At 41.9% G+C, this 26,651-nt stretch overlaps 1 protein-coding gene across 10 annotated transcripts in view; it reads left to right on the forward strand.

The window, feature by feature from the left end:
* Window positions 1–26,651, forward strand: part of GIGYF2 (GRB10 interacting GYF protein 2) — a 155,843-nt gene that overhangs the window by 91,992 nt on the left and 37,200 nt on the right. For 8 of the 10 annotated variants that reach the window (XR_007775958.1, XM_050965306.1, XM_050965308.1 and 5 more), the window contains 12 exons: window positions 3,946–4,125; window positions 14,257–14,474; window positions 14,566–14,725; window positions 14,811–15,011; window positions 15,331–15,521; window positions 16,523–16,682; window positions 19,762–19,928; window positions 20,365–20,456; window positions 21,530–21,637; window positions 22,277–22,377; window positions 22,936–23,036; window positions 23,722–23,883. Coding sequence is in view for 9 of the 10 variants with exons in the window: in XM_050965306.1 (XP_050821263.1) it covers window positions 3,946–4,125; window positions 14,257–14,474; window positions 14,566–14,725; window positions 14,811–15,011; window positions 15,331–15,521; window positions 16,523–16,682; window positions 19,762–19,928; window positions 20,365–20,456; window positions 21,530–21,637; window positions 22,277–22,377; window positions 22,936–23,036; window positions 23,722–23,883 (1,841 nt within the window). In the remaining variant the exon portion in view is untranslated. The remainder of the gene's footprint in view (window positions 1–3,945; window positions 4,126–14,256; window positions 14,475–14,565; window positions 14,726–14,810; window positions 15,012–15,330; window positions 15,522–16,522; window positions 16,683–19,761; window positions 19,929–20,364; window positions 20,457–21,529; window positions 21,638–22,276; window positions 22,378–22,935; window positions 23,037–23,721; window positions 23,884–26,651) is intronic. The other 2 variants (XM_050965309.1, XM_050965315.1) reach the window with 1 other exon arrangement.

Below are 26,651 nucleotides of genomic sequence, written 5' to 3' on the forward strand. Positions count from 1 at the left end.
TTTCCCTTTTTGAAAATGGCGACAATGTTAGCCTTACGTAAGTCGGCAGGAATTTATTTAGTGCACCAGATTTTGAGGAGCAGCAAGTGAAGCTTGTTAGGCAGTATTTCTCCTCCCACTTTCAGTACTTCAGCTGGTATGCCATCAGGACCTGGGGCTTTATTGTTCATTTGTTTAATTGCTTTGCAGACCTCTTCAGGTGTTGGTGGGTTGGCAAGAGTTTCCCAGTGTGGATGCTGAGGGATGGAGTCTATGGTGTTGTCGGTCACAGTCGATTCTCTGTTTAGATGCTTTTGGTAGTGTTCCTTCCAGCACTCTTTGATGGATTAATTATCTTTAAGAAGGGTAGTACCATCTTTGGCTCTCAGAGGTGTGAGGCCACATGAGCTTGGTCTGTACAGGGTCTTTGTCTCACAGAAAAAGCTCTGCATATCATGTCTGTCAGCGAATGTTTGGATTTCTTTTGCTTTGTCCTCCCATCATTTATTTTTGATTTCTCGGATCCTCCTTTGAACTTCAGCAATGAACTGATGGGGAAAGCTCTGCTTCTGACTGGATAGTGGTTGTTTTTGCCAGTTGCAGAAAAGCTTTTCTCTTCTGATCCAAAAGGGATGTTGTCTCAGTGTTGTTGTCAAACCAGTCCTGATGGCAACGCGTAGCAAGGCCAATGGATTCCTTGCAAACCTCATGGATGATCTGTTTTAGGGCTTCCCAGTCTTCTTCGACATTTGTGTTGTCATTTCCAGGTGTGCATATGGCTAGTTTTTCACTGAGGAGTGTTTGAAAGTTCTCTTCTTACACTGAGGATTGAAGTCTTTGGATGCTGTATTGCCGTCTGTGAGATTTGTGTTGCTTTCTGTGTTTTGGTGCAATCCTGATGGACATGACTGACCTCACCTGGTGGTGGTCAGTCCAGCAATCATCTGCTCCTCTCGTGACACAGGTGATTTGGACATCTCCTAGATCCTGTGTTCTTACAATGACATAGTCTAGGAGGTCCCACTGTTTTAAGCAGAGGTGTTGCCAAATTGTTTTGTACTAGTTGCTTTGTCTGAAGATGGTGTTTGTGATCACAAGGTCGTGCTCTGCACATTTGCTGAGTAGAAGGATGCCATTGGAATTGGTCTTGCCCACTCCTTCCTTCTCAGTGGTGCTATTCCATACATTAGAATCTCGGCCAACTCTTGCATTAAAGTCCACAAAGAAGATTATCTTACCTGTTTTTGGAATGGATGACAAAATTTTATTAAGGTCAGTGCAGAAGGAATCCTTCTGTTCTTTGGTGTCAAGAGTTGGTGCATATGTGTTGATGATCATGGCAAATGACTTAACCAATTGGATGCGGAGGGTCATAAGGCGCTTGTTGATGCCAATGAAGAGCTCAGTCAGGCGGTTGACTAGAAGATTTTTGATTGCAAAGCCAACACCATGTATTGGCCTGTCGCTTGATGGTTTTCCTTTCCAGAAGAAAGTGTAACCACCGCCCTCTTCCCTCAAGTGGCCTTCATCTATACATCTTGTTCCACTGAGAGCAGCAATATCGATGTTGTACCTTGAGAATTCTTGGGCAACAGTTGCTGTTTTGCATTTGGGTCTTTCACTTTTTGATTAGTCTAGTCAGGCAAGAATATTCCAAGTTGCAAGAAACATTTTTTGTTTTTCAACCGCATTGGGAATGATCCCTCTGGACACATTTATCCAGTCAGGTATGGTGGGATAGCCTATATTTGGGGCAGCTTTCCTAGCTCCTTCCTTGTATGGGGTGAGCCGAGGGGTTCCTAAAAGGGCCTGCTCAGTCATGACTGCTGTTGCTTAAAATAACCCCCTATCCCAGTCCAGGGGCACATACCTGAGTTGCTACCTTGATGTGATGGAGAAGCTTGCGTAGACTTAAGACCCTAAGAACGATGCTGCCTGGAGTCATGTACTCCTGGTAGGGTCACCCATGATGGTGAGGTTGAAGGCAAGGTACTAGACGAAGTGCAGCACAACCTAGTATAAGACGTCAATACCAGAAAAGGCAGATTAAGCAGGATCACCTCTCAACAGCTGTGAAGGTGGACAAAGGCTTCAATGGAGGAGAACCCCCCGGTCGTCTTGGACCTCCTTGCCACCAGACACATGGGCCTCTTCTGCTAAGATTTATGTGGCTACTGGTGTGCATCAGCTCCCCCACATTAAACTACTCATGTGCAAGCTTCTTTCACAGGAAGAACTTTTTTCCTACTCCTACCCATAAAAGTCCTGCGGCGTTGGGTGACTGGCAATGGGGATAGGTGAAGTGATCACCAGAAGTCCTTAGAGACAGATCCACATGCAGATGGTGACGGCAAGATGGGTTACCTATGAAAATCATGACTTAGTATAGAACCCTGCCCTTTGCCCTATCATTGCATCTAGATATTCATGATATTCTTGTTAGTAATGACTGCCAGGCTGAGGAATCTGTAAACACCTATACATATTCGTAAGTGATACTGTTTTTAGAGTATCATCTTAGGATATCTTGTAGGAGGTGACCTAAAGGCCTTTTCTGTTCTTCAGAAACATCAGGTGGGGTCATGTTTCCAGGTTCATTATGGTAAGAAAAAATAGCAAAATAAAATACAAACTTCACCAAATATTAGCTCTCCTAAAATATTTGACATGATGATTTCATACAGGGATCTTGGATGTACATGGAAAAATGAACCTACCTTTTTCACACCACTAAAATTTGATACTTTTTTATAAATATCAAAACACATCCAGGTTAGCATGTGCTAACAATAGTAGGAAGTTAGTGTGTCACATCGATATGTCTCGTAAGAATTCTGAAGTTAACAGGACAAACAGAATACAAGAAATGATGCAGAACAGTGCTTAGACTAGACATCCTCAAACTGGTTGGAGGAGTGTTGTGCTCAAGACTGTAAATTACTAGAAGCACATAGATACTCAGTCTTGAATTGAAATGACCCAGCGCTGTACCTGAAAGCTGCAAGTCTGTCTGAATATTTGAACCACTACATAAACATTGGGGTAATCCTGCACCAAATGCCCATGTGGATACCTTTGTGTAAAACTTTACACCAACTATTTTTGGATATATTGGTATTCGCTAAGTATCTGTGTTTCCTATTTTCCTGTGCATTTTAAATGTTTCCCTAGTTCAGATTAAGGATGATTGGTCCCAGATCTACCAACATTTTATACCCTCTTTGCCAGTTTCTTAAACTTGAATACAGTTACTCCTCTCCTCATTGCCTCACCCACAGCTGTCAATCTCATTTTCAAATCCCATTCATCCAAGAGCCAGATAGGGTAATGGAGGTACAGCAGTATTTTTTTGTTCAGCCCATAAGTCTACAATGACACTCTCAAATTCACCAATACTATATATTTGCACCAAAAAGATTATAGATAAATGATTCTAATAAAAGGTGGTTTTATAGCCCCCCCGAAAAGATTTTGTGTACATACTGTGCAACTAACAATTAATCGTTTTAATTTATATTAAAAATAAATGTTTACAGTGCTTTCCTTCTCTTGCTTATCTTCATTCCAGTTTTTTCTCTAGCATGTAATGTCTTTTCATTGTTAATCCAATCTCTCCTCTCCCTCCACACGCTTTTCACTGTGTTTTCGTTTTTGCCCTTATTGTCCATATGCCCTGCTTAACCTCTACTTCTCATCTTTGCCTTTCTCCCAGTTTCTTCCTCTTCCCTTTTCCCTTGTTCGTTCCTTCACTGTTCCTTGCTCTCCCCCATGAATTTCCATTCCTCTTGATCTCTAAATGCATTGCTCCCATTGATCTATCCAAGCTTCACTTCTCAAATGCTGCTGAAGACTCTTGGGACTAGATGTTTTTCTGTGATGGCTCCAGATACAAGTTACAAGCTATATGTGTTTCTACTGTCCTCAGATTGGACTGCATGTTCATTTATATGCTTGTTTTCTTTGCAGTGAGACCAAATTTTGAGGAAGGTGGGACAACAACAACAGGGAGGAAACACGAGTTTATTCGCTCTGAGAGCGAGAACTGGCGCATCTTCAGGGAGGAGCAAAATGGGGAAGATGATGATGGAGGCTGGAGACTGGCTGGGCCACGGAGGGATGGTGAGAGGTGGCGTCCTCATAGTCCAGGTGAGAGGAGATCTGAAAAGGGAGACGAGCAAAATAGTTGAAGGAAAAGGACAGTGAGTGATCAGGGACTGGAGGGCAAAAGCTTTATGGAAAAAGTAGATAGAGAGGTTCATGCTTTTTTGTTCACTAAACAAAATTTAAGTTTGTGCTATGGAATTTTAGATGGCCACATTTCCAAAGTGTGTATTTTAAAAAAAAAATTACACGCATGCATATGTCCTCCAGCCACTGAGCTTCATTTAAGAAGGAAACCAGATTTATTCTTTGAGAGTGTGTCATTGTGGATCCTACTGTAAGTGTATATGCACCTCATACACGCAAGATCAGAATCTTTTGAATAGCATTGTCTGAGGTCATGCATACAGCCTATGCCTCCTTTTGCTCCCATGTGAGGGTATAAAGGTTGGATCAGCCTTGACTCTCCCTTAGTTCCCTCCTACTGCCTGAGGCAATGAGATGGAACCGGGCATGTGTCAGACCAGCTACGCTTCCTGGAGCTTCAAACTTAATTCCGCATTAGTTGTGTTTTGTGACGATTCCTTCTTCACTTCTTTGTGTGTTTTTCTATTGATTTTAATGTTCTTGGAAAATAAAGCAGGGAAGGGGGAAGAGACAGCAAGACTTCCTGTATACTCCATTGCATAGTAGGGCAAGGTGCTTTGCCCCAGCCACCGCAGCAGACTCCAAGCCTTCCAGATTTAAGCTCTCTCTAACCTGTGAGGGACTGATCCATTCATTGATGGTCATAATCCAATGCTTTTCCTGTTTGTGGGAAAAGTTGCATCCATAAGTATGTGATGTGTAAATCATTCATGTTGAGGACTTGTAAGTCAAGGGAAGAATGTCTCAAACTTCACTTGCTGGAGCAATCAATGTGTATTACCTCAGATGTGAAGGAGCTTCCAACTCTAAGGTATGCAGGAGGGGTCATCCTGAGTGCTCATTGAAGCAGACATTACACTCAAGGTGGGGAGAAGAATGTAGGAAAGAAAACCTTATGACACCAGTGCATCAATACAATTGACTCCAGCAATCACTTGGTGCCAAAGTTGATGCTAGCACCTGAATGTATGGGTGAAACTGAAAGAGAAGGCTAAGCTGAGACCAGACATGGCTCAAAAATAGGAAAGAAGAAACATCACTTCTCTAAGGATAAGAACAAGTCCCTCACCAAAGAGCAGTGTCGAGAGGACAGACATTGCTGACATTGGTGTTTGCAAAAGCTCTGGCACTGATACAGAATTCAGAACCAAGATACTCCCACATGAAATCTGAGGGATCCCCCTTAAGGACAACATCAGCAAGAACGCAGCACCAGGCACTGAAACCAGAGCAAAGACCTCATTCTTCAGTACTACCATTTGAGGAATGACATTACTTGTTAGCATCTCCGATCTGTGCTTTTTCTCTGGCTTTGAGCAGAGAGGCCTCCCTGCTACCATTCACAAGTTACTTCGGAGTTGGCCCAGGACAACCTTACCACAGGGCACTGACCTTACACAAGCATTAAGGGCAACTGGTTGACCAGAACATGACCCATTCAGCATGCCACCATGGTCATACTGGCCCTATTGCCAATAGACTCTTTTTAGTCACTGCAGACAGCCCAAAATGCCAGAACTTTTGCTGTAAAAAAGGCCTGACTTCAGGATCACTACTCAATACCTTCCTTCTGCAGTAGAACAGGGGCTTGCTGTAGGCCTTCCCACTGATGCCCTTGATTCCCAGGGTGACTTCCAAAATTAAGAGACAAAACCGCAGTCATTCTGGTGGTTCTGTACAGACAAAAGGAGATCTGGCTCACAAAGCTATTGTAGTTGTTCATCCAGCTTCCAGGCGATAGAATCACAGCCATCTATTCCATCGAGACCTGAAATCGCTGCACCTGACTTCGTGGCTGTTCACTGTCTGAGCACAAAGGACAGACTGTTCCCTATAGTTTCAAAAGTCCTATTTCAAACCAAGAAAACATCTATCAGAAGAACAAATTACTTCAAGTCAAAGAGATTCTCGATATGGGCTGTCCAAAATGATCTACGCTCAGCCCAGGCCTTATACTTAAGATCATTGATTACCCAACACATCTCAAGCAGGCAGGTCTCTCACTCAGTTCTGTCAAAGTCCACCTTGCAGCAACTTCAGCTTATCACCTGCCTGTTAAGTCATGTGGGGACTTCTCTCACCTCATTGTAGTGAAGTTGCCAAAAGAGTTACTTCATACATATCCAGAGAACCTACTCCTGACTGGGATGTCAGTGTATTTTTGCTGACACTCCTTTGAGCCTCTAAGTACTCCCTGTACCCACCACACTCTGAAAACAGTCTTTCTAGTGGCTATCACTTTGGTCAAAACAGCAAGTGAGCATCACGTGCTCATGGGTGACGCTCCCAGTACAACATTCCATAGGGACAATGTGGTGCTGAGACCTCCTCTGAGATATGCCCCATAAGTAGTTTCAGAATTTCTCCTGAATCATCGGAATTGCATATTGACTTCCCAAAACTATATTTGGCATTGGGAGAAAAATTACACATACTATATGTATCCAGTTGTCACCACTGGATCCCATAGCCCACCCTCCATCTCTGTGTTGGGTGTCTTTAGCTACCACCGGCTTTTATCTGAGAGGATCGTGATTGCTTTGCTGATTAATGCCCTCACACAAGAGCTTGAGGAGTAACATGAACTGTGTGACCCCAGTGAATGCTGCTATTTTTTAAAAAAAAATCCAGTCTTGTGCGCATGAAACACACGCGCACCTCCAGTGGCCTACACGTTGTTGAGAGCATCTCAAAGAACAAGTTACTGTAGGATAAGGAGCCGTTCTTGCAATTACTACAAACTCTTCTCCCTTCTCCTTTACCCATTCCCTTCAAACTGCTATCTCTTTGTTTTAGTAGTTAGTAATAAACCTGAGGGTTAAACTAACATATTATCAGATGTTTTCTGCTACGTGGGTGGGGGAGAAAGAGTTAGTTTGTTATGGAGAATGATTCATCCTGTCCTTCCTCAGACATACTGCTGCTTTGTTGCACAGTTCAATTGTAATTAAAACTGCTAAAACAGCGCCTCATGACAGTTAGATGTGAGGTGTTACCCAGGTTAGGCTTGCACTGTAGGTGCACTTTTATCTAGTACCAACAAGTTACTCTTATAAAGAACAACATACGGACCTTATGAAGTTAGAAGTTCAGAAGTTCATGTGTATGACAGGAAGTTCCGTAGTACACAAACTCCATAGAAACATTCTGGAAGTTCCCTGTAGTTCACTTATAAGAAATCTTATTGCCTGTTTGAATTTTGATCTGTTGTAGATTGCTGGCCAAATTAATTATAGGTTAATCTAGTCATAAATACTAGATAGGTATAAAATCTATCATTCTTAGACTGCTTCATACTTTGAAAGATCCTCTAGCATTTGAGATGAAATTGCCAGACTCTTGACATGGAAGTGAATGAGTTAACAGGTATACCACAATGGTGTTTCAGTTCAGATGGCTACAGTTTTGTTTGAATTTTTCTCTTAATAGTAGGTCACAGGCCCCTGAAAACAGTTTTTAATACTTTCCTGTTTTTGCACTGAACTGTCAGTTTAAGTTAACAATCGTGTTACCTGGTTCCACTTGCACATTTCAGAGTCTTTAGATATTACCAGCCATATGTGCTAAAAATAATCGGTAAAGCCCTCCCAACAGCTTGCCTGCCTCCATTTATTCAGCTCAGCCTTTTTCCTTTCAGAATTGCCTCTGCATATACCCACATGCTTGGATGTATTTACCAGATTCCCTTTTATGGGTTTAAAACAGGGTACAAAAGTGTTAGGCCACACTGCACAAGAATTTATGTATGGCTTACTCTTGCACAGGATAAACAGCTGTCCCGATTTCTTTTTGTTCCTTTTGTTAATAAATAGTGGGTATTCAAAATCCAAATCTTGTTTCCTAATCTTATGAGTTTATTTTTTGTACTATTGTAAATACTTTTTTATTGGTAGTTACCCAGTGAGAGGCAGTTGCCTAAGGTCTGCTTAGCCTTTGAGACTTCAGTCAGGCATATTGGGATCATGAAGACAGGCCAAAGTTACTGCTGGTAAAGCAGTCGTGTTATACCTACAGACTTATCTTTTAAGATCCTTGCTGAAATCTGCTTCATTGATTCTGAAGTTTTTAAGTGCCATGAATCCAGAATCATAGGACTGGAAGGGACCGCGAGAGGTTATCTAGTCCCGTCCCCTGCACTCACGGCAGGACTAGGTATTATCTAGACCAGGGACGGGCAAATTGTTTGGCCTGAGGGCCGCATTGGGTTTCCAAAATTGTATGGAGGGCTGGTTAGCAGAGGCTGTGCCTCCCCAAACAGCCAGGCATCGCCTGGCCACGCCCCATATCCGACCCTTCCTGTTTCTTGCCCCTTGATGGCCCCCTGGAATCCCTGCCCTATCCAACCTCCCTGTCCCCTGAAGTCCTCAGAACTCTTGCCCTATCCAACCCCCATCCTCATTCCTGACTGCCCCCCCCCCCGGGACCTCTGTCCCCATTCAAACTCCTGTTCCCTGCCCCCTGGCCACCTCGACCCCTATCCACAGCCCTGCCCCCTGACTACCACCCCAAACTCTGCTGCCCTCTATCCAACCCCCCCATTCCCTGCCCCCTTACCATGCTGCCTGGAGCACTGGTGGCCCAGAGCACCAGGACAGGCAGCCGCACTGCCTGGCAGGAGCCAGCCATGCTACTGTGCGGCACAGAGCACCAGGTCAGGCCAGGCTCTGCAGCTGCGCTGCCCAGGAGCTCGCAGCCCACTGCCCAGAACATTGTGCCAGTGATGGAGCAAGCTGAGGCTGCAGGGGAGGGGTAACAGCCAGAGAGGGGCCAGGGGCTAACCTCCTGGGGCAGGAGCTCAGGGGCTGGGCTCAAGAGTCCTGCAGGCCATAGTTTGCCCACCTCTGATCTAGACCATCTCTGACTGGTGTTTGTCTAACCTGCTCTTAAAAATCTCCAATGGTGGAGATTCCACAACCACCCTAGGCAATTTATTCCAGTGCTTAATCACCCTGACAGTCAGGAACTTTTTCCTAATGTCCAACCTAAACCTCCCTTGCTGCAATTTAAGCCCATTGCTTCTTGTCCTGTCCTCAGAGGTTAAGAGGAACAATTTTTTCCCTCCTCCTTGTAACAACTTTTTATGTACTCGAAAACTGTTATCATGTCCCCTCTGTCTTCTTTTTTCCAAACTAAACAAACCAAATTTTTTCCCTCATAGGTCACGTTTTCTAGACCTTTAATCATTTTTGTTGCCCTTCTCTGGACTTGCTCCAGTTTGTCCACATCTTTCCTGAAATGTGGAGCCTAGAAAATTTGAAATAAAGTTCTTTATCATAAAAGACCTTCATGTCACCCTTACCACAGTTGGATCAGTGTGCAGTTTTCTCTCCCTCTCCTGGAGATACTCTGTCTTGATGGTCAGCCTCTCTGTCGATCTCTAGATTTCCAGTCCCGGTTTCTAAGGACTCCTCCCAGTAATGCACTGCCATGACTTTCCAACTATTCTTATTGTTCAACAGAATCCAAAGAGAGCACCAAGTGTCATACTTCAGAGAGTCCAGGGCTTCCTCCAAATCCCATTCTTGCACTCTCAGACAGCGCTCTGAGAAGAGTAGAGTCAGAGATTGGGAAGCATGATGGAAACATAACTGGGTTCCAGCACCATATCTGTTTCCTCATTGGCTGTATTTGATGCCTTGGGGGATGTCCCAGGCATCAAGTTGAACATCGCTGCTCCCTTATAGAAGGGAGGCTTCTCTGTACAGTTGTGAGAGGTCTTTTGTTGATACTGATCAACTTGCTGACACGGATTAGCAGATCTAGCTCGACCAGCTTCAGAGCAACGAGTGACCTTGGAGGTGGAAGACCAACTTCAGAAGATTTCTTCCTTGTTTCCTTTGAATACATCATCCTCATCACCAGATGAGGTTCAGGTACCTGAGGTGTCTTCCCGTGTACCTGATGGCTTGAAAGTCTACGAAGAGCTCCTTAGAAGAATGGCAGCTTCTCTTCATAGAATTCCCAGAAGCTCATAGATATTCTGTACCCAGCTATGGCAGGAACGGTAGCCCTTTCTATCAGTGAGGTCATTTTGCAGCCCATCAAGACCTTAGGCAAACGCTTTCATCAATTCCACCAATGGCTAAACGTACTGAATGCGAATATCAAATTCCATCCCAGGGGCTCTAGTAGGTTTATTCAGAACCTGTGGTAGGTTCACTAGTAGTAACTGCAGTAAATGAGAGACACTGTCAAGGGTGGGCCAAAGTTCTACCCCCACAGAAGGGGTTGCACAGAAACTGGACCTTGTTGGGGGAGAGATGTATTCAATGGTGAGATTACAGCGCCACATTGTCAATCATCAGGCCTTATTGGACTAGTATGACTATTCTAACGGGGAGGCAACATCTCTGTTTGTGAATAAATTGCCAGAAGTCTCTAGGGAACCAGTTCCAGTCTCTTGTCGCTGAAGGTTATCAGGCCCTTCAATCAGCTCTTCAGGCTTCCTGGGGTGCGGTAGATTCAACAGCCAGAGCTACGGCAACACCGTGGCAGCAGTAACGGTGCGCTGTTATTTGTGGTTGCAGTTGTTGTGGATTCCTGCAGAAGTACAGTACAGGATTGAGGGCCTCCTTTTCAGGGGCTGTGCTTTATTCTCATCCAAGATGGATGAGGCTTTATACGCAATAAAGGATTCCAGAGCAGTCTTAAGTCTGTAAGCCTCTACATGCTGGCCACACAGGGTACGTCTCTACTGCAATAAGAAACCTGCAGTGCCAAATCTCAAAGCCTGGGTCAGTTGACTCAGGCTTGGGCTGCAGGGCTAAAAATTGCAGTGTAGATGCTTGGATTGGAGTCCAGGCTCTGAGATCCACCCCTATTACGAGGTTTCAGAGTCCAGGCCCCAGCCCCAGCCCGAACATCTGTGTTTCTGTTTTTAACAATGCAAGTCTGAGTTAGCTGACCTGCGCCAGACATGGTCTTTTATTGCATTTGCAGACATACCCAAGGAGGACAAAATATCATTCTTAATACCAACCGAGACAGCAGTTCTTCCCCTACCAGTAGCCTGATGTTCTGAATGCCAGCAACAGTCTTAGGAGTCTTCTGTCTCCCACCACCTCAGTCACGTCACCCAGCAATGACAAGCCTTAAAGCAGCATGTTTGACTCCTTTTTTTCAAGGACAGCATGCTTACCAGTCCAGACCTTACTGGCCTTTCCCCTCCTTTTGGTTACAAGTTATCCCATTTTTTGCATGCTTGGCAGTCCATCACCTTGGACAAGTGGGTGCTAAGCACAGTGGAATTAGGATATACCCAGCAATTTTTTCTATCCCCAATCCACTCCCTTTCCAGTCCCTTTTCAGGGACTTCCCTCAAGAGTCTGTAATAAGACAAGAAGTGTAGACTCTGTTATTTAAGAGTTGTAGAAGTGCCAGCTCCATCATTGAGGAGGGGATTCTAGTCCCAATACTTTCTAATACTCAAAGCCAGAGGAGGAATCAGACCCATCCTAAACCTTTGGAACCTATACAGATAAAGTTCCGTATGATGTCCCTGGCTTCTGTTGTCCCTTGCCAGTACCCCTGAGACTGACATGCTGCCTTTGACTTGCAGGATACCTAGTTCAGTGTTTTTCTTCCCAAAACCACGTATATGCAAGGATGAAAAAATGCTGAAATTTTGGGTGTGCATCAAGCTTTGACTTTATCTGCACTGAACCAAAGCCCTTTTGGGTTTCTTCCCAGCTTTTTGTTTTCTATGCAAAACAAATTATAGGTCATCCTGTTATAGCACAATGACTCTCAAAATGGATTATCAGCTGAATTATTTTATTTCATGCTGCAAAGGGCATAGCACCACCTGAGAAGTTGACAGCACACTCATCCAGAGCGCATTCAGCCTCCATAGCGTTCATGGGAAATGTCCCTATTGTGAACTTCTGCAGGAATAGCAACATGATCCTCTGTCTATACGTTTCCTAGACAGTATGCCGTATCACTGTACCAAGAAAGATGGGAGAGTAGGAAAAACAGTCCTTGCAGTCCATTTTCCAATGAGACTCCAAGCTCCACTGCCTTGCATAATTGGGAGTCTCTTACAGTGTAATGGGATGTATGCAGGCGCTCCCGAGAGGAAAAAATGGTTGCTCAACTTCTTGTAAGTGTTGCTCTTTGAGATGTGTTGCATATGTCCATTACGTGACCCATCCTTGTGCCCTAATTAATCAGATACTATCACTTGGATTTTGGTGCAAAAAAACTGAAGGAGGGTTGGGGTGACTCTGCCCTTTATACTCTCCATTAGAAGCACAAGGAGACGGCGGGTGGGCAGGGCTGCCTGTACGAGTACTGCTACGGAAAACTCTCCTGAGCTGATACACAAGATGTGCACACACACCTACAGAGTAATGGGCATATATAACACATCTTGAAGAACGGTTTTGAGAAGGTAACTGTTTTTTCCTTGTGCTTCTATTTTGCTGTCCTATCTAGCATTGTTGGTTCTTCACTGAATGGAATTTCCTTCTTCTTATAGTTAAGACATAGTTTTAGTTCAGTGTACATTTGCCATTTAGTTGTTTCACACAGGTTTTCATTCCTCATCATTTTACAGAGACTTTTTCAATTTTTGGAAATTTCCTTAATCTTATCAGGATGTTGGAATGTTTTGCTTTAAATTCTGTACAACTGTTCACAAATAATGCAAGAATTCAACACAAAACATGCTACCTCTTATAATCTGTGCATTTTCTTAGTTTACCATTTAGAAAAACTTTTTTATGGTTCCTTTACAGTTACCTGTATGTTTTAGGCCTCATCAAGAGTGTTAGGACTTGCTACTTTCCATCAGAAAGAATCTGCCAAAGAAATGTATTTATTAAAGAGAAAAATATCTGTTACCTGAGTTCTCTGAAATATATTTACCCCATTAATCCATACTTATTGAATCTACATTTTTGCTTAAGCATTTCTAGAGATTTTAATCCAGAATGAAAAGTTCTGAGGGAACAGGCTCTAAATTCTTTACAAACTTTTACTTTAAATCAGAATCAGAAATAAAATAGAAAGAACAGACTTTTGCATATCAGTACTGTAAAGGTTGCGTCAAAATATTAATTGGCTATATTGTACAACCCATCTAATATATGTTTTAAAGACATAAACAGAGCATATTAAGCTATATATCTAACCAGAAAAATAGAAATAGAAAATATATATGCAATGTGACTGAGACGATATTGGAGCCTCACCCTTTGCATTTCCTTGTTAAAATGTAATTTTAACAGCTCCACCTTAATTTTCACTGACTATTGTTTACATTAAATTTCCTGGATTTGTAAATTGAAAATAAAGAAAAATAGATTTTGCCTAATAGTGTTAGCCCTTAATTGGGCAAATTTAAAAATTTATACCTCATTGAGGTGAATGCAGTTGGGGGGACTGAGTTTTCCAGCTTATTTCCCCAACTGAATTTATTCCAGGCAACAGCTGCTGTGAGGTTCTAGTCAAAGTACATGGCGCGAAGGAATGTGACAAAGGCGGAGGGGTCTTTGCTAGATTTTAGCAAAATGCCCTCTGAGTATGTTCAGAAGTAAACTTTATTTCATCCTCCCCTCATCCCACAGACTTGCATGCCAGGTTTCACGATCCCATGACTCAAAAACTGACATACCCCATGGTGGTTGGGGGGTGGGAGGAGAGCAAAGCAAAGGAAGCATTCTTCATTCCATCCTTAAATATATCAGTCACTGATAGCTAGTGTAGTTATCCTACTGAATAAAATCATGCCTAATTTTGTAGTTCTCATTTTGGTGCTTCGGCTACGTTTCATGACATGCAACTCCTTTTAGGCTAACTGTTTTTTTTTTTAACAGTAACTTCAGATATGGGGCTTTATAAAGCGAAATACTCTAAGAACTCCAGCTATTTTTTCTTTAAAATGCCCATTGACAGATGGATTGTACCCTGTAGTGGTGGTCTGAATTTTTGTCACAATTTGTCCTCTTTTTTTCCCTACCCCATCATCCTTCCAAATAAGTTTGTCTTGTGAGACTGTCTTGTAAAGTTACTTTCCCCCTCCTTTAGACGGTCCTCGTTCTGCAGGCTGGCGAGAACCTATGGAGAGACGGCGAAGGTTTGAATTTGATTTCCGAGACCGGGATGATGAGCGGGGTTACCGACGAGTGCGGTGCGGCAGTGGCAGTATGGAAGATGACAGGGACAGTCTCCCTGAATGGTGCTTGGAAGATGCAGAAGAAGAAATGGGAACATTTGACTCATCTGGGGCTTTTCTCTCATTAAAGGTGAGAACCTTCCTTGCATCCTATATATGATGTGAATAGATTTCCTGTTGTGGCAAGTAGTCTGTAAAGTTATTTGTGTTTGTGTCTATAGAAGGTTCAGAAGGAGTCAATCCCTGAGGAACAGGAAATGGATTTCCGACCAGTGGAAGGTGAGGAACCTTCTGATCCTGAAGGGGGTCATGGTGAAGAAGCCAAAGAGCTTGAAAAGACAACCAAGAGGGAGGGGGATAAAAGAGATACAACAACTGCAGGTAAGAATGATTTCTTAGGTATCCATAATACACTGCATTCTTAAATTTTAACCTCCTAAATTAAACCAAAACCTTCAAATGTTAGAGGCAGCAGAAGAAGCAGTCAGAGCATCTTCGCCGTCTATCCGGTCAGGTACTCCACCAAAACTCCAGCCACAAGAACCACTACAGGCCAGTCTATTTGAGCGGAAGGAAGAGTGTGTCCCAGAACGAACAGAAAAAATGGAAGATAAAGAGAATCAAACGGCGAACACTCTGCCATCCAAAGTGCCCAGTAGAGGAGAAGGTAATAGACTGAGATACATATGACATTTGGTGGTATCCCTGGGAGGGTGTAGTGGTTAGATTATATCTTCAGAGAAATGACAAAGGTGGGTATTTGAGGCAGAAAACTTGCTGAGTTAATCAGCTGGTCTCATAAGGTTTGTTGAAAGCACTTTCAATTTTTATTAAATTGACTGGGAGAGCTTTATTCTAGTGCTTGCAGGTTACTGTGTGTTATCTTTCTCAAACGTTTAACTTTGTAAGAGCCATTTTCCTATGATCTGTATGTATGTTGTTTGTGTCAGAGGAATTTCATGGCTCACTTTTAATTCTTTCTCTAGATCTGACTCCTGCTGTTCAACCTTTGCCACAGATCTCTCCAGCTACAGTTTCTCCTGTTCATCTTTCTCCTCCTCTTTCCAATACAAATCCTGCTCTAAAGCCACTTCAGACATCAGTCTCAGCTGCTCCAGGCATGGGCAACATTTCTGCTGATCCAGACGATGAAGAGGGTCTCAAACACTTAGAGCAGGTAGAATTTCTCTAATTTTTTTAAATTCCTCCTCTCTTTACAGAATATCAGGCAATGGAAAAACATTGAATGAATGAGCCATTTCTGATGGAACTATAAATTAAAAAAACAGAGCAATGTAACTTGTAAAGGCCTTTGTGGGCAATAGTTTTTCAAGTCCTTTCATACTCAGGCTACTTATGTGCTATAGTCACTATGTTGAGAAAAAAATCAAAGCATGTAGTTCAGTTTCTTAATATTGGAGGTTCCCTCTGGCACTGTTTGCTTCCAGTGGAGTTCAGGTAACAATTTATTCCTTTAGCAAATGTCATAAGTCGAGTCATAAATCTGGCAATCAGTAACCCTCTCTCACCAGTATAATCTGTTACTAGAGATTCTGTTCAGTAATATATCATGAATTAACCAAAGTTTCATAGCCTTCAAGTAACAAGTAGACTTTCTGTATGCCCAGATCATGTGATGGAGTATTTTAGAAATCATGTAAGAAAGAGTTTCAGATAGGCATGTTTTGCTTGTCATGTGTAACCGGCATTCTGTAACAGCTGAATAAAAGGGATCAGAGTCTAGTCTAGTGATTAGCAGTAGATGAGACTTCTTCCATTCTAGTATATCCATTTCTGTGTTCTGTTCCTGACTCTGTCATTGGTTGTAGGAGACCCATTGGGCAAATCCCTTTAATATCTCTTTGATCAGCTTATCCATATATAAAATGCGCACAATATCTAGCTCTCAGGGTTACTGAGAGACACTTTACTGTTTCTAAAGCCATTGGAGAGACTTGCATAGAGTTATTGTAGAGGTGTGGAGTACATTATTAAAGGTGCAGGTCTTCAATCTGTTATCCCCTTTGTAGCCCACCAAATATGGGGTTTGAGCTTTCTAGTCCTGAAGTTTGTGATGGACACCAGGCTATTTGGTTAGTTTCATCTTATGCCATCATGTGTGCGCACTAATTGTAGTATTACAGTGTTTTCTAGCATGTCTCTTGCTCTCTACTGCAGCAGGCAGAGAAGATGGTGGCATATCTGCAGGACAGTGCACTGGATGATGAGAGACTAGCAGCAAAACTTCAAGAGCACAGAGCAAAGGGTTCCTCCATGCCATTACTCCATGAAGCCATGCAGAAGTGGTACTACAAGGATCCTCAAGGAGAAATTCAGGGTAGGTCTGTGCCCTTTCCACTTCCTCTTTTGTGTCACAGAACTGTTAAGAGACGTTCACAACAAATTTATTCAGTCCCCAAAATGTACTAAAATAGAGCTGTGCTACTGTGTAGGGAGAACAACCATTGGTGCAGGGATTTCACAGATCTAGTGAGAGAGATTTAGAAGAGCTGTCCCTTTACCCAGTACATCCCATGCCCTGTAGATTGCCTTATGACTCATTAGACTCTTCTATAAGTTTAGGTTAAGATAATTTAAGATTTGTTCTCTTACATATCAGTAGCTAATCAGACCTCCTGATACCATGGGACTAAAAATCTATAGACGCTTGCATGTTTAGCTGTCAATATTGGAAAATACTCAATAGACTTGCTGTGACACACAAAAGAGATTTCCTGACATCACTGTCCCCAGACAAACTCCTGAAAGTTAAGATATCTCCCATCATCTGTGTATTGAAGATGTAGAAACAATGCCATTAAGCAAGAAGTACTGTGTAAGTACTTCATTTCCCAAAAGATAAATGGGGATGTGAGAGCTGCACTTGATCTAAATTGATCAACATACTTGAGGTGGAAAAAGAAGTTCATAGTAGAAGAAATCTATGTAAGAAACTTACTGATATCAGTAGATTTTAAATTTAACACACCAGCACATAACCCAATTGGGAGAGTCATCCAATTTACCTGCATTTCTGTTCTCTCATGCTATGCTTCAAGTCCCAGAGTCTTTACTAAAATAAGAATGAGGCTGGGGGGCACTCCCATGGGAGTCGGAAATAGGCATTTGACTATTGTAGGGCACCTATGTATCAGAGATCTCGTGAGGAAAACGGTTCATACAGGGCACTAAGACACCATAATCTTCCTGCAATAGCATAGGTTTCTGGTAGGGATCTAGATAGCATTTGTTTGTTTTTTAAAGTAAAAGTTTAAACTATTAATATTGTACCAGTTAAATGTTCAACCATTAAGGAGTTCACAACATAGGCAGGAAACTAGTGGTATGGGTGTGTATGTGTGCTGCAGCACACCCTTGTTTTACACAGGGTCCTGGCTGCCTGGACTCTGGGTGCTGGCAGACAGTGGAGTTTAAACGTTAACCGAATACATTACCAATAAGACTGCTTGTTGGTTAACATTTTACATCCCTAGTTTCTGGTCAATGTGGAGAACAGCCACCTGTTTCTAATACTGAAGGCTCAACACCTGAAAGTAACTCTGGACACAGCCAAAGATCATGTCTTAATTTCCAATGACATGCAACTGAAAATTACTGACTTATTCAAAAGTCAGCTACATCTTGATCAATAGTAAGCTTCTTAATGCAACTCCAGGACATGCTAGTATTGTTTGGGCTAACTCTCTAGTGGGCCCGTATCAACCAGGTCACTAAAGATTTCTATTCCCTTTCTAACTTTGTCCCATTCTGTGCCACTGCAGCCTTTGTCAATAGTTATACCAAAGGCATCTCAGTAACTGGTCATGTCTCAGAGGCTTGCAATCTGTACAGAGTTCTTCAGTTAATACTCCCTTCCAGGGATCCCACTCACTCTTATGAACATCTTACTGTACAGGCCATTAGTATGCAAAGGTCTAGAGAGGGTCAAATGCCTAAGTAGCTAACCTAATTTATTGTGTGCAGTTTTGCAAACTATCTACTTTGGGTAGATTTTTCTAAGAGTGGTCTGTGCCAGCATCAGAGGTATTGCTTGCTTTCAAGCTTCTAGGGGCGATAGGAAACACCTCTGAAGTTTCTGGACATAAAGGGTATAGGGAAGGAATTTCCTGGGTGAGCTTATTAATATTTTTTCCTTTACATTTGCTCATATGGTAGAGCTTAGAGGCATCAGTCTTAATTTGTGCTTGACACTGTACGTACAACGAAATATCAGTCCCTGACCCAAAGAGCTTGTACTCTAAGCAAAGAGTGAATATATTCTCTAAATATGCCAACTGCGCACAGTTCTCATTCCTGGGTCTGAGCTCAAAATGGGAGGAGTTCCCTTGTTTCTAAAGGTGTTTAAACCGATGAGATCCATGATAGTGGAGCGGAGTGCAACTCAGGCCCTTGCTTGAATGTTGCTTGCCACCCACTGCCATAAGTACATGTTGCCCTCTCAATGATTGGAAGTTCCTCCTTGACTGAAGTTGGAAAAAGAGCTCCTGTGGGAGGCTGTGCCATATTGGCTATTGGAATCTGGTGAAGAGCTGGACCACTGAGTATAATTCATTGTTGTTTGGATTTGGCCTCTAAAAAAGAACACTGTCCAGCTTTGCAGGTGTGTTTCTTTTGGGATTTCTCTACAGGAGAGAGAATCCTTCACAGAGGGGAAGATTATTTCGTTTGTTGTTCTGCTTCTCTGAAGACATCCTCTTACAGGATTCTTACTAACCATCTGTTTTCTCCTCACGTTGGAGGTTACCTTTTTTCAGGTGTATTTCTCTGCATATTTTTGATCTGACATTGGCTGTCTTTAATGGTTTTATGAGGGTTTGTCTCCATTGCATTTGAAAGAAGTGACTGGAATGGTCAGTGGATAGCATTTATACTGAGTGTGGGGGTGGGGGGAAGTACCGCTTCCAGTGGGTGGGGTCCTGCCTCTTTACACCATTACTTTCAAAAATGAAATAGTCTTCAGATCTGAGGGAATTCTGACAGTCTTCTGCTAAGAAGCTAAAACCCAGGAGCAAGAATCTTACAAAATATCTTCAGAGAAGCAGAATTACAAGGTAAGCCATTTTCCCTTTCCTCCACCTTGCTGCTACTAAAATATTATCCCAAACTGTGTAAATTATACAGAAAAATGGGGTACAAGTTATACCATATAAATCATACACGTTACCTTTTATTGTCAGAAGTGCTGAATTAACTCTGTTATTTGAAGGAACAGATCTAGGATCTGGAATAAATGTGCAGTCCCATAAGTCATTCAGAACAGTAGAGCAAGGCGGACTTGGAATTCAGGAGCCACTGACATTTAGATATTGTATCTATTTTAAGAGTTCCATGCTCTTGGTTCCCTATACACTGAACTTAACTTTTGTGTCTTCATGTATTGGTTGGTGGTGTTGCAGGTCCCTTCAGTAACCAGGAGATGGCAGAGTGGTTCCAGGCTGGGTATTTCACTATGTCCCTGTTAGTAAAGAGAGCATGCGATGAGAATTTCCAGCCACTTGGAGACATCATGAAAATGTGGGGCAGGGTTCCCTTCACTCCAGGTCCAGCACCACCTCCACATCTGGTAAGCACTAGACAATCATCATAAGTCAAACAATGATTTTTTTTAAAATGAGAAATGTTATTCTCCTGAGTACTGTCATAAATCCTTGATCTTGGAAGTTCATGTGCTCTCAGCATCAAGTTTGGAATCGTCTGGAAAACACCAGTTGTTGAAGGAGAAGAGAGGGATCACTGCTTTCACTTAATTTTAAGCAAATACTTACATGTTTTGTTATATGGAGGAATTAGAGCTTAGTCCTGATGTTTGATAAAAGCTGTGCATCTCTGTCTTTTCAACTACTGCACAATTTTTTGCATGGTCAGAAATTTTGATCAAAATACATTCTGATCTTTACATACTGATGGGTGTACCATTTGTCCTTTCTGTCACCTGTTGAGAGCAATATTAGAAGTTATAAATATTCCCATAGTTAATAGTGGCTTATTCTCAAACACAGGGCGAGATGGACCAGGAGCGACTAACTAGACAACAAGAACTTACGGCACTGTACCAAATGCAGCACCTCCAGTACCAGCAGTTTTTGATACAGTAAGCTCACCAGTCTGAGATCTGCTAGTGGCTGTGTTCTGCTCTGCAGTTTTAATAAGCTGGGTTCAGCTTCTGGATATTGTTTCCCTGGGCAGTAGGGCTGGGAATGCTGCAACTTCAACAGCAGTGGCCTTACAACCTAGAGCTAGCTACCTCAGGCATACTTTATGATGTCGTCTTATTCTTGAAGCAGTACATAATTACTCTGGTGATATATGTTTGCTCACTCACTTGCGCCTTCTCTCTATAATATAGCAACTTGCTTGGTCAAAATGAATCCTGACCCTCCTTGCAAATTGTGTTTTGGAGATTTGGTGTCGGGTAGGACAGAACATCTTCGGTGTTGTGAGGCACATAGAAAACCCCATGCAGAGCACTCTTTTTTTCTGTTGACTCGTTGTTTCTTAGAGATGCGAGGAACTATTGAAGACTGTAGCTTGATATCAATTTTTGCCCAGTGAGATGGGAATTGGAGTCCCTGGGGTCTGGCCCATTTCTAACAACTTGTATGGGAGGAGGCTAGAGTAAAGAAAGCAATTAGAGATCTGATAGCTTTTTTGATTGTGCTGAAGATGTATGCCATTTTCATGATCTTTGAATGATGGTTGTTAATATAGGATTGCTAATGTCAAGAGGTTTGTGATTGTAATGGGAATGTGGACATGACTAGATATTTTACAGCTAGCTGGACAATTACAAAAGTAGGGTTAGCATGTGAATTATATCTATATCAATTTTGGGGAAAGCGAAGTGCAGAAGGAGTTAGAAATGGTACAAAGTATAGAATTGGAAAGGAATAGTTAGATTGCATGGTTGAAAGTGAGAGGGACGAAATTTTGTTCTGCCCACATAGGCCAGTTTACTGTGGTCTTTTTTTAATACCCTAACTCTTCTCAGATCTCATTTTGTGGTGTCCTTCAGGATTCAGTTTGAGTACATATAGATTGGTTTATTGGATTAGTGGGGATTAGACTGGATGGACACTGAGGATAATGTGGGACTTCCACAAACAGGATGTTGCATAGTTAGATACAGTGAGTAAATTCCATTGAGACTCTGCTTCTCTTTTGAAGACAACAGTATGCACAGGTGTTGGCACAGCAGCAAAAAGCAGCCCTCTCATCCCAGCAGCAGCAGCAACTGGCTCTCCTCTTACAGCAGTTCCAGGCCCTGAAGATGAGGTGAGTGTTCAGATCTCAACTGATTACACTCCAACTTAGACTGTGGTTGTTAGTGTGATATTCTTCTATTGCCTACGTGTGTCTGTTTCAGAATTTCTTGGTCATATCTAGGGTTGTGCGTTAAACTTTTTTCCAGGCAGTGTGGGTGTGAACTATACGGAAGCTGATTGATGTTGAATACTTTTTTTTGCCATGGCTTCTGTTTGGGAGAAGACTTAGGAAAATGAGAAGACTCTTCCAGTTGAAGTCCTGGCTTGGCACTGTTATGGGGGAAATTGTCACCAAAGTCTTGATCAGCATTGGTAAAACACTGTTATGAGGACACACAATGTGCTGGAGTTCAACTAGCAGAGGCAGGTCAATTTTATAATTTCAGATGCCGTTGAAAATGGTAGCCTGTGACCTACTGCTTGTAGTATCATATTGGGAGATTAACCCAGCACTTGACTGAACAATCTTCAGACAGGAGAGAACTTTCTGCATAGTACTGTCAGCATCACGTTTTTGTCTTAAAGGCTTGTAGGGAGGGGAATGAAGGAAAATGCAGTGACATGTTACTGAACTAAAAATTTCCACTGTGTGTTCAGAGTAGACCTGTCTTTGGAAGTGGCATGTCAAATCTTCTTGTTTGTATTACAGAATATCTGAACAGAACCTGATGCCATCTGTAACAAGGTCTGTGTCAGTGTCGGATGCTAGCTCAGTTTGGGAGCTTCAGTCAACAGCCTCACAGCCCACAGGTAAGAGACTACTTCTAGTAAAGTCCCTAGGTCCAGAACCAGAGCCTTTCTTTTAAACTGCTGCATCTCTTTTTGACACTTGCCGGCGGTGAGAGAGATCAGTGTTTGGGTATGTCAGCTTCCATTAGAAATGAAAAACAGGTCTTCAACTCATCTCATGCTTGAGGATAAATTCCATTTTGAATGGCTAAGGGGGGCAAGGTAATAAAGCTGTGCATCATCACCAGAGATCTTCAGCCAAAGAGATGTAAAAGTGTAGCAAACTTAATTTTGTCCAGGATTTGGTGGTAAAGCCCAGCCTAGACCCCTCACCTTGGTGCTCCTGTGCCTCCCAGGAAAGTGTTGGTGTGATCAGGCCTTGCTCCTGAGGTCGTAAGGAAGTATGGCCTCTTACTGAACATAATTATAAGAGTGCAGCATGCCATTATGTGTTCAGTGTAATAATCAGAATACACGTGACTTCCCTCAATAGTTGGGTTCTGCTAGTGTGCTTACTATTGCTTGTGAATATTAATTATCCTATCGTCTGCATGCTCTTTTCTTTTCTTTTCTTTCCAGTCTGGGAAGGAAGCAGTGTCTGGGATCTCCCCATTGATGCTGCAGCTCAGGAACCTGCTCTCGAACAACTTCAGCAGCTTGAGAAGGCCAAAGCTGTAAAGGTCAGAGACTATCATGCAACCTGGAAAAAATGAGTTACACTGTAGAAGGATCCTGTTGATGTTCTAAACTAATAGTTATATTTTTATACTTGTGAATAAAACTTTCCCAGACATCTCTCTGGGGTCTTAGAATGGGATTATTTTGAATGTTGGGTCAAACCTAAACATTCAAATTAAACTTCCCACTTTGCTGTCAGAAGTGGTTAGGAGCGGTAACTGTCAGACCTCAGTGATGCTCTTAATCCCAACCTCTTTTTTGCACAAATCAGTTTAGGGAATAGTGAGTGCTAATTGTTGGGGCCATTCACAGATATTCTAGTACCTTGTATGAGTCATGGTACAAAATGGTATAGGATGTACTATTTGGGGATAACCTCATAGCAACTCTGCGTAGCCTCTTAATTCAGATAGTTTTAAGGAGTGGCATAGGAGAACTGATTTGGAGAAAAAACATTGTGGTAGACCTCCAAGAAATCACTGTAAAGAATGTTTTATAGGAATGTAGTCTATAGGAGCAACTCAGATCTGCCCAGGTGATTCCCAGGTGGAATCACCAACAAAGAATGGTGTTGATCTGCCATCTTTTAAGATACTGTAGTCTCAGCAGGAATCACTGCAAAGAATGGTGTAGGAGTACTTTACCTGCTCTAGTCTTGTATCTAATTGTAATTTTATATAATTGTAGCTAGAGCAGGAAAGGAGAGAAATGGAAATGAGGGTCAAACGAGAAGAGGAAGAGAGAAAAAGACAGGAGGAACTTCGAAGACAACAGGAGGAGCTACTTAGGAGGCAACAAGAGGAAGAGAGGAAACGACGAGAAGAGGAGGAGCTGGCACGAAGAAAGCAGGTGAGGTTTTTCAACACAGTTTAGAACTAAATCTGTGTAAGTATTACTGCAGTTCTGTAGGAAAACCCACTTCCAAAATCTTATGCGGTCTGATTTATCTCTAAAAAGTGTGTGAAGACAGTTTATAAGAAGTATTTTTACCATAGATATGTTCTTGAAATATACTTCCTTTTCAGTACTCCGTCTTAGCAAGAGAAACTTGCCCAAGATTTCAGAACACACATTTTTGTGTGTCTTGACAGTTCCAGTTCAAATTGGGTTCTGCTTCCAGTTCAAATTGGGTTCTGCTTTAGTTCATGAGTTAGGTAGGTTGATTCTGTGTAGGATTATGTAGTAATTCTCCAAAATGACTCATAATTAGGGTGTCTGAATTTAGATTTTAACTGATTACAGTACAGTATATACTACTGTAATGAGGAATGTATGCGGTATATACAAGGAGGAAACCCCAATCAACCCTGATTTTTGGACATCTACATAAAACTCAAAAAATGCTAAAAAAAATAAATCAACCCCCCAAAATGAAATTAATAAACATAGAAAATGAGACACCTTAATTATAATTTTGTTACACCTATACTTACCTTGTCATAGATGAACTCCCATGCTGGGGATTAGAAATATGTACAATTAACCACTGCTGTCGTATTCACTTTTCTTCACAGAATATTGACATCCCAGTTAGTTTACAAATGACTTTACATGGGCTAGTGAATTTAATTTCACAAAATCGGAGTCCAGCTATACTTTACTAGTTTTGTTATTGAATTAAATAAGAAAATGTCTAAAACCTCACAATTTGAGTTTACCTGATGCTACCACGGAGTACACAGGCCTTGGTGATAAAGATTATTGGCCATTCTCTTGTATTTGTGAGGGTGAAAAGTTTCCTTTGGAAGAATGACACTGGGTAACATTGGATTCTATCGGATTAGGTATAGTACTAGGGTTTGGAGACATGGGTTCTGTTTATTGATCTGATCTGTGTGATATTGGATAAGTCACTTAACCCCTCTGTATTTTGTGTTCTCCTCCTATAAATCAGGACATTTTTCCTACTTCACCTGGAGGCTGCAGTGTTTGTACAGTGCTTTAAAAATGTAAAACACTACGTTAGTATTATTACCTTAGCAAAAATCTGCATTGAACTGGAGCTGAGCAGATAACATTTTTGGAAAGTGTCTCTATATTTTTGCAGTTCACATAAACAAAAACAAAACTTTGGAAAGCCTAGAAATCCCAGATATAGTTTTTACTTCCAAAAAGACATTGTAAGGTATGGAAATACAATGTGAAGGTTACTCAAACAAGCTTTAGGCTTCCCCTAAATGACTGCTAGTTTTCCATCTTCCACCCTTCCTTATTTCTACTTTGTCATATGTGCTCTTTTTAGTTTGTTTTTCCCGAATTTAGATTAAGTAAATTTTCAGTTTTGTAAGGGCTTTAAGAAGTCCATAGCATATGGCTGCAGACATCAAATATTTGGAAAGCCCATTGTATTTTTGGAGTATAGTACATTTGGACTACAGATCACTGGTTTTTTACACGTCTTCACTACTAACTGATCCTTCGAAACCGCACTGAGTGCTTGTCTACACAGTGGGGGTAATGTGCTCTATATGGGTGTGATTTCTAAATTCCCCTAACATATTGTGAATTAATTGGTCCGTATAAACCTTGCTGATGTGCACTAATGGTTTGCTAGTGTGCTTTAATGTAGTACTGTTTCTGACAGCAATATGTTCAAATGTGTCAGAGTCTACGTGGGCCAGTTAATATACAGCATGTTAATGCTCTTTAGCATTCATACCCCCATAAAGCACATTACCCCACTGCATAGACAAGCCTTAACTTTTGTTTTGCAAGTTAAGATTGAGTATAGCGCATTTGTATCCATAAATACATTAACTGTGTCATAAAGCTTTGTAATTAGCAATTCTTATGGGAACAGTGGGGTGTGATTGTCCTTGTTTAAGAGTATTTTTGCATCAGGAAGGGTAAAGTAAGATTTTGTTGTTGATTATGGAAACAATATAGATTCTGTCCAAGGCCTTATTGCTTAATGGCAAATTTTGCCATTTCAGTCAGGTATGGACCAGAACTACTAACAGACCTGTTTTAGAAATGTATTCAGAATGACTACCTGGATTTAATCTTAAACCCTCTGCCCTTCTCTAATAAAATTCATATTCCTCACCAATCCTTCAAGAATTCAGGCTTTCTTAGCAACAGCTCACAAGTTCTGATATCTAAATCAGTGATCCCTTAACCATTTTCCCAGTGCATCTGGGCAGCTGTTTGAGATATTTGATACTTCAAAAGCAGACAAGGTTGAAGAATTGATCAGTGAGTCTCGATACCCTATGGAAAGCTTCCTTTTTTAAATCAAGAAATCTCCTGGCATCTTCCATGAAAGGATTTTGTAAAGCATTTTCAGAAAAACTCATTAATTCCTACTGCACACCACACTGGTGTGATCCTTGTGTCAAAGGACAGATATGTGAAAATAAGAACTCTTGCCCTTCAGATGTTCCACAGTCCTGCCTCAGTTGCCGGACTTGAAGAGAAGAAGTGGCAGCTGTTGAATATTCGAACTGCTGTGAGGTAGATTTGACAGCTGTGACTCTTTTTAATTGAGGTGGAAAGGGGGCATAAAAAAGAAGCAGCCTTCCAGAAGCAGGGAGTGAGAAAAGTTCTTAGGAGGAAGGAAGAGTTCCTCTCTAGTTTCCCCTTGTCCTGGGAGAATCATTAATCAGCTCCTGGCTAGA

The sequence above is a fragment of the Gopherus flavomarginatus genome, chromosome 8 (assembly GCF_025201925.1).
Source record: "Gopherus flavomarginatus isolate rGopFla2 chromosome 8, rGopFla2.mat.asm, whole genome shotgun sequence".
In the NCBI taxonomy this organism is placed as follows: Eukaryota; Metazoa; Chordata; order Testudines; family Testudinidae; genus Gopherus; species Gopherus flavomarginatus.